The 16,429-nt window shown below is 45.4% G+C and overlaps 3 protein-coding genes across 3 annotated transcripts; all 3 read left to right on the forward strand.

The window, feature by feature from the left end:
• The first annotated feature begins 987 nt into the window (after positions 1 to 987).
• LOC112185254 lies at positions 988 to 2,604 on the forward strand. The gene is made up of 3 exons (XM_024323502.1): positions 988 to 1,383; positions 1,471 to 1,720; positions 1,820 to 2,604. The coding sequence occupies exons 1-3, from the start codon at positions 988 to 990 to the stop codon at positions 2,602 to 2,604; spliced, it is 1,431 nt and encodes a 476-aa protein (XP_024179270.1).
• Positions 2,605 to 4,101: 1,497 nt separating this feature from the next.
• On the forward strand, positions 4,102 to 6,356 carry LOC112185255. The gene is made up of 5 exons (XM_024323503.1): positions 4,102 to 4,311; positions 4,375 to 4,554; positions 4,673 to 4,793; positions 4,836 to 5,103; positions 5,303 to 6,356. The coding sequence occupies exons 1-5, from the start codon at positions 4,102 to 4,104 to the stop codon at positions 6,354 to 6,356; spliced, it is 1,833 nt and encodes a 610-aa protein (XP_024179271.1).
• A 224-nt stretch (positions 6,357 to 6,580) lies between these two features.
• On the forward strand, positions 6,581 to 7,291 carry LOC112185256. Its single transcript, XM_024323504.1, has one exon. It carries the CDS (start codon positions 6,581 to 6,583, stop codon positions 7,289 to 7,291), a length of 711 nt encoding a protein of 236 aa, XP_024179272.1.
• Positions 7,292 to 16,429: the final 9,138 nt, after the last annotated feature.

Below are 16,429 nucleotides of genomic sequence, written 5' to 3' on the forward strand. Positions count from 1 at the left end.
GTCAAAGAGGAGGTCGAGAAAATGCATAAGTCAGGCATTATCAGGGTCGCCAAATACAATCAGTGGCTATCTAATATAGTGCCTGTTCGAAAAAAGAACGGCAAGATGAGGGTCTGCGTAGATTACAGAGACTTGAACCTTGCTACACCTAAAGATGTTTACCCTATGCCGGTCGCGGATATGTTGGTAGACGCCGTAGCAAGACATGAATTGTTGTCCTTCATGGATGGCACTGCAGGATATCACCAAATTCCGGTCGCTGAAGAGGACAGGCACAAAACCGCATTCCGGTGTCCTGGGTTCGCGGGGGGTTTTTGAATATGTGGTCATGCCCTTTGGACTGAAGAACGCTGGTGAGACATATCAAAGAGCCATGAACTTAATTTTCCATGATATCCTGGGGAAGATTCTAGAGGTTTACATCGATGACGTAGTTGTGAAATCGCAGAAAAAAGGGAACCACATCGCAGATCTCAGAAAAGTATTCGAGCGAATGCGACGACATAAGCTCAAAATGAACCCTGCTAAATGCGTGTTTGGGGTTCAGGTAGGAGATTTCCTGGATTCATAGTTCATCAGCGAGGAATTGAGGTCCCTGAAGACAAGGCGAGGGCAGTCATCAACGCGTGTCCCCCGCGAACGAAGAAGGAATTACAGCGTCTGTTGGGTAAGATCAATTTCCTAAGACGCTTCATCTCTAACTCTGCAGGTAAAATCCAACCCTTCTCACCATTGCTGAAGTTACAAGGGCAGAATGAGTTCGTATGGGAGCCTACACATCAGGAGGCTTTCGACAAAATCAAGGCCTACTTAGCAAGCCCGCCAGTGCTGGTTTCTCCCAGGGCTGGGATTCCATTGAAGTTATATATCTTAGCGGCTGAGGCTTCCATTGGCAGCCTACTCGCTTAAGATGATGAAGGAGGTATCGAGCACGCTATATTCTATCTCAGCCGAACACTGACGGATTGCGAGACAAGGTATACTCCTATGGAAAAGCTGTGTCTTACTTTGTACTTCTCAGCGTGCAAGTTGCGGCATTACATGTTATCTTTTACTACTTGCATCATCGCTCAAACTGATCTGGTGAAATACATGTTGTCGCGGCCTATTTTGAGAGGCCGCATTGGTAAGTGGGTATTGGCCCTTTCAGAGTTTTCGCTGCAATACATACCTCAGAAAGCTGTAAAGGGGCAGGCCATCGCGGATTTTCTGGCACATCATCCTATGTTGGAGATATCCGTAATGAAAGAGTTGGAGATAGCGTCTGCTACTACGATTAGACCAGATTTGGCGTGCATCCCAGAATACGCAGTCTGGTACCAAGCCAAAGTCTCCTTGCAGCCCTGGGAATTGTTCTTTGATTGTTCAAGAACCGAAACATTGGCAAGAGCAGGGATTGTTCTGGAAAATCCAGCGGGCGATCGTTTCTCTTATTCTTTCCAACTAGAGTTTAGATGTATGAACAACCAGGTCGAGTATGAAGCTCTTATTATTGGACTGGAGGTCTTATTGGAGATGGGCGTGAGGGACGTTCAGATTCTCGGCGACTCTCAACTCGTTATAAACCAGCTTCAAGAAAAATACAGATGTGTAAGTTGGTTGCTCGTACCATATTTGAATCGTGCCATCGAGCTTCTGGATCAATTTAACGACGTCGATTTGGAGTATATCCCTCACGAGCGCAATTTCGCAGCCAATGAGCTCGCTCAATTGGCCACAGGTATTACATTGAAGTATGGGGTTCGTGAGCGTATTCTGAAAGTGGAGCATCGCACACTACCTTCAAGGCTTGCATGACCCGATCCACCGGACGATCCAGTGGTCGCGGTGCTAGAACCTATTGATGTGGATTGGCGCATCCCGTTGATTAATTACCTCAAGCGACCAGACCCCACACCAGACAGGAAGATTCGCTTTCTCGCCTTAAATTACTTCCTCAGGGGAGATGAGCTGCGCCGACGTGAGGAAGATGGCATAGACTTCCGATGTGTCTATGGCCGCGAAGCGAAACGATTGATGCGTGAAGCGCATACAGGGGTCTGTGGGGCTCATCAAGCGGGACCAAAGATGCGATGGCTTATCCGGAGACATGGTTATTACTGGCCCAGCATTTTAAAGGATTGCATTGCATTTGCCAAAGGGTGTGAAGATTGTCAAGCACATGGTCCAGTCCAACACGTTCCTAACATTCCCATGCAACCCATAATTAAACCTTGGCCTGCGCGAGGCTGGGCATTAGACTTAATTGGGATGATCCACCCCCACTCTTCTCTCCAGCATAAGTTCATCATTGTGGCTACTGACTTCTTCACCAAGTGGGTTGAAGCTGAACCTTTGAAGGAGGCCTCTGGTACCGGCATTCGCCAGTTCATTTTTCGTAACATTCTTTGCAGGTTTGGTATTCCCGAGGTGCTCGTTTCAGACCGGGGGGCAGTGTTCATGGGAGGTCCCGTCGAGCAGCTTGTCAATGATTTTGGCATCCAGTTCGTCCACAGTACTCCATATTATGCTCAGTCCAACGGTCAAGCGAAAGCCAGCAACAAGATTATTATTAAAGAAGATGCTGGCAGAAAACCCTTGACAGTGACACGATACTTTGTATGAGACACCTTATGCACTCATGTTTGGTCATGACGCGGTTTTACCCCTGGAGATCAACGTTCATTCCTTACGCGTGCAAGAGCAGCATCACTTGATCGGTGAAGATTACGTCCAGGCGATGTGGCAAGAGCATGAAGATTTGAGTGAGCAGCGCTTAGCGGCTTTGGATAATTTGGTCGTGGAGAAACAGCGTATCGCTCGCGCCTATGATAAGAAGACGCGTGGTCGTAGCTACAAAGAAGGCGACCTTGTTTGGAAAGCTGTCTTACCCTTTGGTGAAAAGTTGACCAGTCGCAGTAAGTGGACCCCGCGATGGGAAGGTCCCTTTGTCGTTCACCGTATCCTGGAACGCGGGTCTTTTCATCTTAAAGATGTAGACGGTGACCTCCATCGCAACCCTATCAACGAGCATTTTTTGAAGAAGTACTACCCCAGTGTTTGGGAGTTCGAGGATCCACCTACTCCACCAGGGGGGCATCCATAATCTCCATCGGTTCTCATCAACTCTTGCTTCGTGTTCGGGCCTTTTTTCTCGTAGCCTTTACCCCATGCTTCGCTTCACCGATGAATATTGGGGGGCACTCCTTATGGTATTCTAGCCTTAGTTGAGGCCATAGTTACGTGATGGCCTATACATGAGGCCTTCTTATTGTATTCATCAGGTTTAAAGACTATATAAACAAATATGGTTATCTTTGACAGTTTATGAGTGAAGAATGTACATGGAGGCCTATACATGAGGCTTTATTATTCTGTGCGTCAAGTTTTTGCATTATGATCAAAGAAACATTTATTCATAAAGTGGCTTTGCGGCCAAAGGCATACAGAAACAGATCAACACAGTTACATTTGTGATTATAAGGCCAAATGTGGCTTTGGAAAGCATTGTGAAAAAATACAAATTTTAAAAGTGGCCTTCCTCCTCTCCGCCTCCTGCTCCACGTGGACAATCGGAGGAGACAGACTCCTCAGAATGTGGCTCTGCCGCGTTAGAAGCGCGACGTGTTCTTCCGTTTAACTGAGACTGGCGAGTTCATCTAGAGTCCCAGAAACCAAAGACATGCCGCTGGACCTGAGATTAGGCCATGAGGCCTACCCAGGTTTTGAGATTAAGCCATGAAGCCTATGGATTTGTGGTGAGGGGTGAAATCACGGGAGGAAGATTTTAGAAACTGAAGGAACAGTAACAAGGCCCGCGAAGTTATTTCTGGAGAAGACATGGTTGCTTGGCTTCATGATTTCCCTAAGTACGGGTATTTATAGCCCCTTTGGCAGTCATTTCAAACGCGTGATGGGCAGTTGAAGACTTTCAACGCCATCAAGGCGATAATCAATGGAATTGAATGCTAGAATCTTGGAAATGAAGGGAGTCAAAAACGCGTGGGAAGCAGAGCATTTTTCGAGTAGTTAACCGCCCAATTAGGCCTGTCACCAGATTTGGTTTGTCATCAACTACCAACTCTTCCTGACAAGAGGCCTGTGAAGCAAGAACCTCGACGAATGAATTCAGAGACCCAGGTTCTCGTCAAGGAGGAGGTAGAGAAAATGCATAAGTCAGGCATTATCAGGGTCGCCAAGTACAATCAGTGGCTATCTAATATAGTGTCTGTCCGGAAAAAGAACGGCAAGATGAGAGTCTGCGTAGATTACAGAGACTTGAATCTTGCTACATCTAAAGATGTTTACCCCATGCCGGTCGCGGATATGTTGGTAGATGTCGTGGCAGGACATGAGTTGTTATCCTTCATGGATGGCACTGCAGGATATCACCAGATTCCGGTCGCTGAAGAAGACAGGCACAAGACAGCATTCTGGTGCCCCGGATTCGCGGGGGTGTTTGAGTATATGGTCATGCCATTTGGCCTAAAGAACGCTGGTACGACGTATCAGATAGCCATGAACTTGATCTTCCACGACATACTGGGAAAAATTTTAGAGGTGTACATCGATGACGTAGTGGTCAAGTCTCATAAAAAAAAAAGCCCACATCGCCGATCTCAGGAAAGTATTCGAGCGCATGCGACGCCATAAACTCAAGATGAACCCGGCTAAATGCGTGTTTGGGGTCCAGGCAGGAGATTTCCTAGGGTTCATAGTCCATCAGCTAGGAATTGAGGTCCCTGAAGACAAGGCGAGCGCAGTTATCAACACATCTCCCCCGCAAACGAAGAAAGAATTACAGCGTTTGTTGGGTAAGATCAATTTCCTAAGACGTTTCATCTCTAACTCTGCAGGTAAAATCCAACCTTTCACGCCGTTGCTGAGGTTACAAGGGCAGAATGAGTTTGTGTGGGAGCCTAAACATCAAGAGGCTTTCGACAGTATCAAGGCCTACCTGGCAAGCCCGCCAGTGCTGGTTCTGTCCAGAGCTGGGATCCCACTAAAGTTATACATTTCAGCAGCTGAGGCTTGCATTGGCAAGCTGCTCGCTCAATATGATGAGGGAGGTATTGAGCATGCTATATTTTACCTTAGCCGGACGTTGACAGATTATGAGACAAGGTACACCCCTATGGAGAAGCTATGCTTAACTCTGTACTTTTCAGCGTGCAAGTTGCGTCACTACATGTTATCCTTTACTACCTGCATCATCGCTCAAACTGATTTGGTCAAATACATGTTGTCGCGGCCTATTTTGAGAGGCCGCATTGGAAAGTGGGTATTGGCTCTCTCAGAATTTTCGCTCCAATATGTACCGCAGAAAACTATCAAGGGGCAGGCCATCGCGGATTTTCTTGCGCATCATCCCGGCCACGTTAGAGATACCCACGCTGAAGAAGTTAGAGATCGCATCCGCCACTATGATCCGACTAGATTTGGAGTGCATCCTAGAGTACGCAGTTTGGTACCAAGCCACAGTCTCCTTGCAGCCCTGGGTATTGTTCTTTGATGGATCAAGAACCGACACATTGGCCGGAGCAGGGATTGTTCTGGAAAACCCAACCGGCGACCGTTTCTCTTACTCTTTCCAACTAGAGTTCAAATGCACAAACAACCAGGCCGAGTACGAGGCTCTTATTATTGGACTCGAAGTCTTATTGGAAATGGGCGTGAGGGACGTTCAGATTCGCGGCGATTCTCAGCTCGTTATAAACCAGCTCCAGGAAAAATATCGCTGCTTAAGTTGGTTGCTTATACCATATCTGAATCGCGCTATTGAGCTTCTGGACCAATTTGATGACGTCGGTTTGGAGTATATCCCCCGCGAGCGCAATTTTGCAGCTAACGAGCTCGCTCAACTGGCCACAGGCGTTACGTTGAAATATGAAGTTCGCGAGCGTATTCTGAAAGTTGAGCGTCGCACATTACCTTCCTGGCTCGATAGACCTGATCCACCAGATGATCCAGTGATCGCGGTGCTAGAACCTATCGATGTGGATTGGCGAATCCCGTTGGTTGAATACCTCAAGCAACCAGACGCCACCGCTGACAAGAAGATTTGTTTTCTCGCTCTCAACTACTTCCTGAGAGGTGATGAGTTGCGACGACATGGGGAAGATGGTATAGACTTTCGGTGTGTCTATGGCCGTGAAGCAAAACGATTAATGCGTGAGATACACACAGGGATATGTGGAGCCCATCAAGCGGTACCTAAGATGCGATGGCTTTTGAGGCGCCATGGTTATTATTGGCCCAGTATTTTAAAGGATTGTATTGCATTCGCCAAAGGCTGTGAAGATTGTCAAGCGCACCGTCCAGTCCAGCATGTTCCTACCATTCCTATGCAGCCTATTATCAAGCCTTGGCCTGCGTGAGGCTGGGCATTGGACTTGATTGGGATGATCCATCCCCACTCTTCTCTCCAACACAAGTTCATCATCGTCGCCACTGACTACTTCACCAAATGGGTCGAAGCAGAGCAGAGCCTTTGAAGGAGGCCTCCGGCGCCACCATTCACTAGTTTATTTTCCGTAACATTCTCTGTAGGTTTGGTATCCCAGAGGTGCTTGTTTCAGACCCGGAGGGGGGGGCAACGTTCATGGGAGGCCCTGTCGAGGAGCTTGTCAATGATTTTGGCATCCAGTTCATCCACAGCACCCCATATTACGCTCAGTCCAATGGTCAAGCGGAGGCTAGCAACAAGACAATCATTACCTTACTAAAGAAGATGCTGGTAGAGAACCCTCGACAATGGCACGACACTTTGTATGAGACACTTTGGGCTTATCGCACTTCTAATCGGAATCCCACCTCGACGACGCCATACGCACTCATGTTTGGTCATTACGCTGTCTTACTGTTAGAAATTAATGTTCATTCCCTACGCGTGCAAGAGCAGCATCATTTGATCGGCGAAGATTACGTTCAGGCAATGTGGCAGGAACACGAAGATTTAGGCGAGCAGCGCTTGGCGGCTTTGGACAATTTGGTAATGGAAAAACAGCGTATCGCCCGCGCTTATGATAAGCGGACTCGTGGTCGTAGTTACAAAGAAGGCGACCTTGTTTGGAAGGCTGTTTTACCCTTTGGCGAAAAGTTAACAGGCCGCGGTAAATGGACGCCGCGATGGGAGGGACCCTTTGTCATCCACCGGATCTTGAAGCGCGGGGCTTTTCACCTCAGAGACGTCGATGGTGACATCCATCGCAACCCCATTAACGGGCGTTTCTTGAAGAAATATTATCCTAGTGTTTGGGAGTTCGAAGATCCCCCTGATCAATCCCCTACCCAGACTGGGGGGCAACCATAATCTTCATCGGCTCGCTTCAGTTCTCTATACTCTTCAGGCCTTTTTCTTGTGGCCTGTGATTCATGTCTTTGCTTCCCCGATGAACATTGGGGGGCAACTCAATATCTATTCAAGCCTTATTTGAGGCCAGATGTACGTAATAGCCTATACATGAAGCTGTATTATTGTATCCAAGTTCTTCAAAATTTTTCACAAAATTTTTCACAAAATTTTTCACATTTTGTCTACTTGTTTATCCTTGACAAAGTGTGTTAAGAATAAGAAAAAGGCCTTTACAAGAGGCTTTCTTTTTAGGCTAACAATCTTTTGCATTTTTTGCTCAAAGCGAAAATTTCATTCATAAAGTGGCTTTGTGGCCAAAAGTATACAACAAAACAGACTAAATAGTTACACTTGCAATGATAAGGCCAAAGGTGGCTTTGAAACAACATAAAGCTTAAAAGTGATTGGATCTGGTTGTGGGAAGAAGGATCTGGGCGCTACCACCGGCATTCTTCCTCTCTTCAGCCAGATCCTCCTCCGATCTGAGTCGCCACTGCTGTCATCGGTACCGGAGGAAGAGGGAAGGAAATAATCCATCATACCCCTTCCTTGTGACTTTCCTCCGGGCTGGAGTTGGTATCCAGAGCGAGCGCGACTCACAACCACATCTACCTCTTAGGGAAAAACAGAAGTCTCGTAGCAGGGCCCCGGAGGTAGACCACGGAAGAAGAACAGTCAGCCTCAAAGTGGCCTTCCGCCCTTCTTCCCCATGCTCCTCGCGGACAATCGGAGGAGACGGACTCCTCAGAATCTGGTTCCGCAGCGTTAGGAGCGTGGCATGTTCTTCGGTTTAACTGAGACTGGCAAGTTCATCCAGATTTTCAGAAACCAAAGACATGTCGCCGGACCTGAGATTAGGCCATGAGGCCTACCCAGGTTTTGAGATTAAGCCATGAAGCCTATAAATTTATGGCTAAGGGTGAGATCATGGAAAGAAGATTTTAGAAACTGAAGAAAGAGCAGCAGAGCCTGCGAGGTTATCTCTAGAGAAGACATGATTGCTTGGTTGCCTATTTTCTGAATGCAGTTATTTATAATGCTGGTCGTAGTAATCCCAGCCGCGCGATAGGCAGTTGAGGTACTTTCAACGCCATCAATGAGAGAATCAATGGAGTTAAATGCTAGAATCTCGGAAATGGAAGGAATTGAAAACGCGTGGGAAGCGGGGCAGTCTTCAAGGAGATAACCACCCAAATTGGGGTTATCTTTTCAACTGCTTCAATGTCAGTAACTACTGGTATTCAAATAGTATTTGGGCCAAGCAAAGTGAGCTAAGTATTAAATATTAATTATAATGTCGTTCATACAAAGCAAAATGGGCCTAACGTAAGAGGCCTAAAGTTTTCGGCCTGCATGAGTCAGGCGAAGCAAGTGTTCATCCAGACGAAAACTAGCGTCGGCAGCAGCTCGCTCCGCTTGTCGGACTGCTTCGCGGGCTTGAGTCAAGGTCTGAGACATTGCTTCGAAGGCTGTTAGAGGTTGCTCTAGTTAAGGTTCCTCTTGCTCAAGTTGGGCCGTCACCGCAGTCAACTGGGCCTTTGCTTCGACCAATTGGGCCTGAAGCTAGTGAATGTCGGTCCGAAGGTGGTTCTGCGTAATTCGCAGGTCCCTGATAAGGATAGCTCTATCGCCCAAGAAGTCGCGAGATGTCTCTGTCTGTTGCCCAAGGCCTCGATAGTGAGCCTGAACCTGCCTAGCTTGCGCGGTCGCGGTTGTTCTTTCATTAATCCGATCGGGAAGATTTTGTAATAGCTCATATATCTCGGTGAACTCGGCCTCGGTGATGGTTAGTTCGCGGCGAAGAACCATCAAATATTCCTGAGCTCTGGCACGCGCGCCTAGCAATAAAATGTCAGGACCCAGAAGTCGCTGTAGCCCATCCCTCACTTCATCTATAACTCCTGGAGGAGCCACTTCGAGTACGCGAACCAACCTCTCCAGCCTGGTAGGAGGCTCGAGCAGGGGAGCATTAGCATCAGTGTCAACAGCAGCCGCAGCAGGGGCTTCTTGAGGCTCGATGATGGGGGCCGCGGCTGGCTCCGGTTCTGCATTTATCCCAGCTCCTACTTCAAGAGCGTGGGGGGCAGGCTCTTGAGCCACCCTTTCCTCGCCAACTAGATCAATGGGATCAGTGACAGGAGCTTCCACAGTAACAACGACTTCCTCAGTAGGAGCAGTATTCTGCGATTGAGGAAGGTTCATCAGACGCATAGAGATAAGCAAGAAATGAGGCATTGGTTTTGGAATGGGTGTACCTCTGCGACCGGAAGCTCGTCTGTGATTAATATCGGTGCAGGCTCTTGAACTGCCTCATTGGGATTGGGATCAAGTGCTACCTACGCTAAAGGTTGTACAGCGATTGGCTCCTCAGATGATGCATCCGGAAGGGCTACACTTTCTTCCAGCTCAGGCGAGCTGTCGTTTATGACCTGCACAATCGGAGCCAAATGCACATCTCTCTCGGTGCTGGCAGGAGGTGGGAGATTACTAGGGTCCGTAGGTGTTTGAGCCTGCGAAGCAGATGTTCCTTGACCAGTAGCGGAAGAGCCTTCCCCAACATTCCCAGAAGACCGGCTACGGACCTGCGAGTGAAACAGTTATAGGAATTGGGCTAAAGGATAGATAATTTCTAGCGTGAATTCTCTGTCTCTTACTAATCAATCAGCAAGTGGTTCACCCTCTTCCCATGGGTCAGTGTGAGGGTCTGAGCGGCTGCGCTTGCGAGCCAAAGTAGCTGCGATCTGCCAAAATATGGAGGTTAGGACTTAACTCGCGAGAAGGCATAATCTTAAGGGTAGAGGGTTCTTACGGTTTGCGGATTATCGTCCTCAGGGGAAGAATCTTCAGCTTCAGGCTCTGCCAGCACCGCTTTTTGTTTCCCAGATTGGTCGGTGGTCGGGGAAGCGCTGATTGTGCTGTGGCCAGAGTGTGGCGCACTCCCCTGATACAACGAAGGATCAGTAAAGGGAAAGCAGTGAAGGAAGGTACAGAAGATAGAATTAAGATACTTACCTCTGGAGGGGGTTCGCGAATTATCATACCAGCTTGGACCGGGCGAGGGGCTCGCACCGGTTGTATTGCCGGAAGAGGCTGGGGTAGTGCAGCATCCTCAGAGAAGCGAGCGAGCATCTCAATGTCGGCAAGATAGGGGTTCCTCAGCTCTCCGAAGAGTGTTGCAAAGAGTTCGTCGTCCGGCTGAGTCCAGCAATTGACAGAGACCTCTTCCCACCAAGTCTCGTATCCTTCTTCAGTTCCGTCCACGGCGTCGATGGTCTGAGCCCAATCAGGAAGGTCAACCAGCGCGAGCATACTCTGTGCTGGCACGGGCCTGAAGGGGGGCCCAAATCTGCTCCAAGAAGTGTTGTAGTTCCAGGCGTCGTATAAAGGGAATGGCACTAATTGGACAAGACCGAACTGGCGGGCAAAGTGGTTGGGAGCATAAAGCTCGTAGCTGAGTTCCTTGGCGGCAATCCTGATGTCTAAGCAGGAAATTACGCGGCCGAAAGCCAGGCGAGCGCGATCGGTGTAGCGAGGATCGCCAGGAAGAAAGCCATATTCAAGTAGAGATGGGAATCTTCTATCCAGAATTGTGTCGCAGTATCGCATCTCATCTAGGAGGTATAGATAAGAAAAACACTCCGAATAAGGGGGGATGAATATTTTGCCTCACGGCTAAACCATCGACCTAAGAGTTGATCAGCCGGTGGAAGTAGCGGGATGTCATCACGGCGGAAGAATGGGAAGTAAGTTTGGATCTAGAAATCCAAAATCCAAAAGGGGCCAGACATGTTGGTCTCAAATGGATGCATCGTCGCTTGGTATAACATGCGGAAAAGGGCTCCTAGCACCGGTTGTCCGAGCCCGACATTGCGACCGTTGTAGAGGGTCGTCACTAGGAGAGTCCAAGTACCAATAGGCTTGCAGGAAGAGGTGCAGAATACGAACTTAGAAAGCCAATATTCCAGAAAAGCGATCCAGCCGGTTGTATTGTGTTCCCGGCTGTAATAAGCCAACCATCGCAGGTAGGAGCCACTATGGGAGCTGCGACCGTGCTGGGCCATGGTCGAGGTAAAGTTGACATAATCGAATTGACCATGCACATAGGGTTCGCCATCGATGGGCAGGCCAGTGATGGCGAGGATATCCAACAGAGCGATACTCATTTGACCAAATTTGAAGTCAATTGTGTTGGTGGCGGTATTCCAGAAACAAAGAAAAGCAGCGAGCGGCGAGGAAGATGGAAACACAGGTCGATAGTATGGGCGATACATGCTGCGTTCCAACGAGCCAGATCCCGCGCCCGCGTTTCGCGATACCAAGAAGTCTCCACTGCACTAATGGAGGATGGCCAATTCCCTATCTTGGCTCGATGGTTTTGGGCACCCCAGCTACTAAAATCTCCAGGAGTCCTTCGGAGGACTGGAATGGGCCGGAGGACTGGTAGGCAGTATAGAGCGATAGCGTCGGCTGGAATAGCATCTTGTGGCGCTGGACCCAGTCCGGTTTGATGGTCGGAGAAGCGAAGGAGCAGGGGTCGATGGATAGATGTTTGAAGACGAATGCGGACACCGATGTTGATACCCCAAGTTTGAGCAGCCTTTTCGTTTAACTCTTCCTCCTGATCGATGGTGATTTTCTTTGGGGGAGCCATTTCTGGGTGTCTACAAAGGAGATGTTGGAAGAAATGGGTTTTTCTGGGTTTAAGAGACTGGAAGGGTTTCTGATGTGACAGGTCTTGCGGCTGTGGTTTTAAATAAAGAATTTTGTGAGGGAAACAATACGACAGAAAGCGTTTCGCAAACGAAGGGACGCGACCTTCATTAATGGCATCGTTTCAAGCGACCGGAGCGTCATTCTAGTCCCCTTCAATCAGTTACATCTTCACGGGCCTGATTTTGGGGCCTGAGGGGCAATGTTTGAGCCCAAAAGTATTTTTGGTAGGATCCTTTAGTGGGTTTAAGCCAGTGGGCTGATACCTGCGGCCCAAAAATAAAGCTACTCGGGTTTGGGGTATAGCTCCGCCCATTCCGTGACTCATAAGGAAACGAAACCTTCTTGAGATTGAGTAGTAGAGATTGAATAGGAAGCTTCAATTAATAATCCTTCTAAGGCAAGGAGCAGTCGAAACCCTAGGGTATAAATACAGGGTTAAGCGGCGAAATAAGGACGTCTCTCGAATCAACTAATCCCAGCGACTACAAAGCCTCCAAGGAGCAAACCTTCAACCTCGTTGAAACCCGGTGACCGCCCGCCAGTCCTAGTCTCCTTGCGAGCCGACTATCAGCATCACCAGATCAACTCGGCCACCGTTCTTCCAGTCCTAGTCTCCTCGTGAGCGGACTACTAGTGCAACCGCCACCGACATAACCAGCGAAGCAAGGGTAACGCCCTCGCAACCTTGCGAAGCTAAAGATACGCTTTAGCAAACCCCGTACTTTCTCAGAACTTCCCAGTGATTGCTCTGCTCAACCTACAACGTTGAGTATCGATTTTGGTGACCGAAGAGATCACACCCAAAGTCCTTACCCGTAAGGCAAAAGTCCTTTTCCGAAAGGCTAGAGAAGAACCTTGTGGCGAGGTTGGTACTCTCCTCGTCCACAACGCTTGAAGAAGAAGTCAGGTCAAGGGACTCCCCCGACGACTGCACCCCACGGTGCTGGCACGCCTACGCAATCACTCGCTCAAAAGAGACAGTTTGCACGCCAACTGGTTTTGGAGCCAAACAACATAAACAAAATCAGCATCATTGGAGTTTACTTACATGTTCTGGATGGTCATTTTCAAGCTTTCGCAGATATGCTTAGAACCATAGCAGGAGCATCATATATAGAGTGAGCTCATTTACCACAACAAGAACCAGTGACCCCATAAAATTTACCGTAATGTGAAAAACATACGAAGTCATCTTTAATATTTTGTGTAAACTTCGTAAAAGCTTCGAGGAAGACCTTAGCTAGAGACAAGATGCTTTCCCTGTCCGTATCTCTTTCTCTAATAAGTTAAACTGTTAAATGAGATTCCCCTGTTAAAGTGTTGGAAATTTTATGATTTAAAATTAAAATATATTTTATTTATTTCTTTATTTATTTTGGGGGTTATTTTTATTTTGTGTTTATTTCTTTATTTATGGTTTAACGGTTTTATGTTTTAAATATATGATTATTATTTGACCGTTATATGGTTAATGAGGTTATTGATGATATATAAAGGTACGTGGCTATGGTTGGAAAGCATATGGTGAGACATTGATGTCGCTTTTGGCAAGCTCACAATTTAACCCTGAAAATATCGTTAGTAGTATAAGCAAATAGGGATCGTTCTATTCCGGGGATTGAGGGTACACTTGTAATTGTGAAACAAATAAAGAAAAGTATTATTTACAAAAATAAAATAAAGAATATAAATATATACAATTGTATAAACAAATAAAGAATTAAAATAATAAAGTATTATTTACAAAAATAAAATAAAGAATAAAAATATATACAAGTAACAAAATAAAAGGGGGGGGGGTTTAAGAATTATAGAATTGAAAATTAAGATAAAGAAAATATAAAAACACATGTACAAGAATGAAACATAAGAAACAAAGATTAAACCCAAGTTTATCATTGAATTCGAATTAACCCTACATTGTTCTTCCAAGTCATGTGAAAGGAGTTGATCATGTGAAACATTCGAAAGCAAACGATTTCCCATATTTTACTTTTCAATGCTAATTAATCTAAGCGAAAGCACCTAGATTAATCCTATTAAACATGCAATCAAACCCTAGAAAGCTAGTCAATCATGTCATGTTTAACGCATTACACATAGAGAAAGGCTATCAACTCAAGTGTACAACTTAGTATGAATAAGTTCACCTAATTGCAATCCTCTTCAATTGAATTCGATTTTTGTTCAAAACCTTTACTACTTTGATTCAAGTTTACACAAAACGAAAAGTCGATTTCATGTTCTTAAACCTAGCACCAATTACATGCAAATCCTATAAGTGTCGACCCAAATAAGATAAACATATAAAAGTTTTCTATCAAGCAAATTCAATCGAACAATCACACATAAGCAACTTTGGAATCACAACATAAGAATCGAAATTCTTTATTCAATCATAAAATTTCAGAATATAAACCTTGTTCAAACATAAATGTTAACTAAAAACAATTCTCACGAAACTAAGCAAGATTACAAAGAAAGAGGTTGAATTACACCGTGAGATGGAGATGGGGATGAAGGATGAAACGTTATGGATTCTTGAATCTCGAAAGCAAGCTTCAAGGTGGAGGATGGATGATGATGCTCACGGCTCCTTCTTCTTCTTCTCCCTTGCTTGAAACGTTGAATGCACTAGAGGATGGAGAGAAAAATGGAAAGGAAATGGAGAGACAAAGAAGATGGAATGGATGAAAGAATTGGTGTAGGAAATGGTGACTAAGGAAAATGGAGAGGAAATGGTGAGACAAGGAGATGAAATGGATGAAGGAATTGGTTTTGAGAGTGAGAGGAGAAGTGTATTTATAGCCCAAAAAATGATGAATGGAGGGTGGAGATGAACATAAATGAAGGGCTAGATATGTTAGACAAATTTGTAAAAAATATCTTCCCACATGTTTATCACTTGTTCAACTTGAATTGATTTTCCTCCTCAAGTTTTTCCACTTGGTTGCAACTTTGATTTTCCTCCTCAAGATTTTCCACTTGGTTGCAACTTTGATTTTCCTCCTCAAGATTTTCCACTTGCTTGGAGGTCCTAAAAAAATAGAAACTAATAAGAAAAATAGAAACTTTCCTAAAATGAAAAATGGCAACTTACTAAAAATGATAAATAGAAACTACAAAAATATAAACTTTCTACAAATAGGAACTTTCCCAATCAAAGAATGGAAACTTTCCTAAACAGGATTTTAATAAGGAAATAACGTAAGAAATGTAGGGAAATGCAGTTAAAACGTCGCATTAAAATGCTCCTATCAAATTCCCCCACACTTAGCTTTTGCTAGTCCCTTAGCAAAATCACACTAAAACACACACTAACACTCAACGAAAATTAAAGACTCTACAAAAACAATGACTCTATTGCCCTTCAACTTTTTGTCTCAGAAATCTCCTACTTTCACTACATCAAGATTAGCACTCAACCAAGAATCAATATGTAGATATTCAAGAGTTAATTAAAACATATAATCCACACATACACAAGTAGGACTTGGTTGTAATAATGGTGATAGTTTCTGTTAAGCATGCTTCGAACAAGTATGATTCATATCCTCACAAGGTATATCCACTCTTTCTTCTCTCAGAATTCAAGACAATGCTTAAAAGCTTATAATCACTCAATTATATGTGAGAGAAAATATTTTGAGGCAATCAAATAGCTCACATATATAAGAAACGAAAAGCACTTTGTGAATATAATTTTTTTTTTGAAAAGATCTCATGAAGGATATCAACTACTTGCACGGATGGACCCAAGCCATAGGTTCAACTCTTGTAACTCATCTCCACAAATCAAAGGCTGTCCCATCTTAAGGATCAAGAAGGTCTTATTTAGGGTTGTAATGGGGTCAAGGCTCAAGGTTTTAAGAAATGAAGGGTAAGGATTTATCAAAGTGTCCTAAAAACCTAGCAGAGCACATGTAGATGTAGAGACCTCAAGAAATCCACCAAGGCATTGCAAAAACGTCACTTTCCCTAGAGGTAACATAAAAGGGCCTAATGTCTTCATGTTAGGCCAAATCTTCATTGTAAACTTCCCTAGAACTATAGTGGAATGGACAAAGGCCAAATTTTTCTGTAGTGGGCCTTCAGTTCAAAGTAAACTCCAAAATCACTAAGTATGGGAGACTAAAATCCATAAACATTTTTCTTTCTTTTCTTTTCTAGCCGTACACAATTTTTTTCTTTTCTTTTCATTTTTCACGGCTTTCACAAATTTTTTTTTTTTCATGGACAAGTCTACCCCCACACTTGAACTTTCACCTCTTCTCAATCTTCGTTCTCAATGCCAAATCCTCAAGTAAAGTCCCAAAATATAGCTCCACTAAGTTTTTAGAACAAAGGGTAGGAGTGTAGCTATACTAAGGTTCAGGGTTAAGG

Source organism: Rosa chinensis, chromosome 2 (genome assembly GCF_002994745.2).
Source record: "Rosa chinensis cultivar Old Blush chromosome 2, RchiOBHm-V2, whole genome shotgun sequence".
NCBI lineage: Eukaryota > Viridiplantae > Streptophyta > Magnoliopsida > Rosales > Rosaceae > Rosa > Rosa chinensis.

Excerpts from the sequence above, each read along its gene's own strand:
- LOC112185254 (XM_024323502.1), top strand. The coding sequence starts at position 988 with ATGGAAAAGCTGTGTCTTACTTTGTACTTCTCAGCGTGCAAGTTGCGG. Across the intron at positions 1,384-1,470 it reads GTTCAAGAACCGAAACATTG|GTCGAGTATGAAGCTCTTAT; the intron begins GCAAGAGCAGGG and ends ATGAACAACCAG. Across the intron at positions 1,721-1,819 it reads GCTCGCTCAATTGGCCACAG|TGGTCGCGGTGCTAGAACCT; the intron begins GTATTACATTGA and ends CGGACGATCCAG.
- LOC112185255 (XM_024323503.1), top strand. The coding sequence starts at position 4,102 with ATGAATTCAGAGACCCAGGTTCTCGTCAAGGAGGAGGTAGAGAAAATG. Across the intron at positions 4,794-4,835 it reads AGAATTACAGCGTTTGTTGG|GTAAAATCCAACCTTTCACG; the intron begins GTAAGATCAATT and ends CTAACTCTGCAG. Across the intron at positions 5,104-5,302 it reads TTGACAGATTATGAGACAAG|AAAACTATCAAGGGGCAGGC; the intron begins GTACACCCCTAT and ends TATGTACCGCAG.
- LOC112185256 (XM_024323504.1), top strand. The coding sequence starts at position 6,581 with ATGGGAGGCCCTGTCGAGGAGCTTGTCAATGATTTTGGCATCCAGTTC.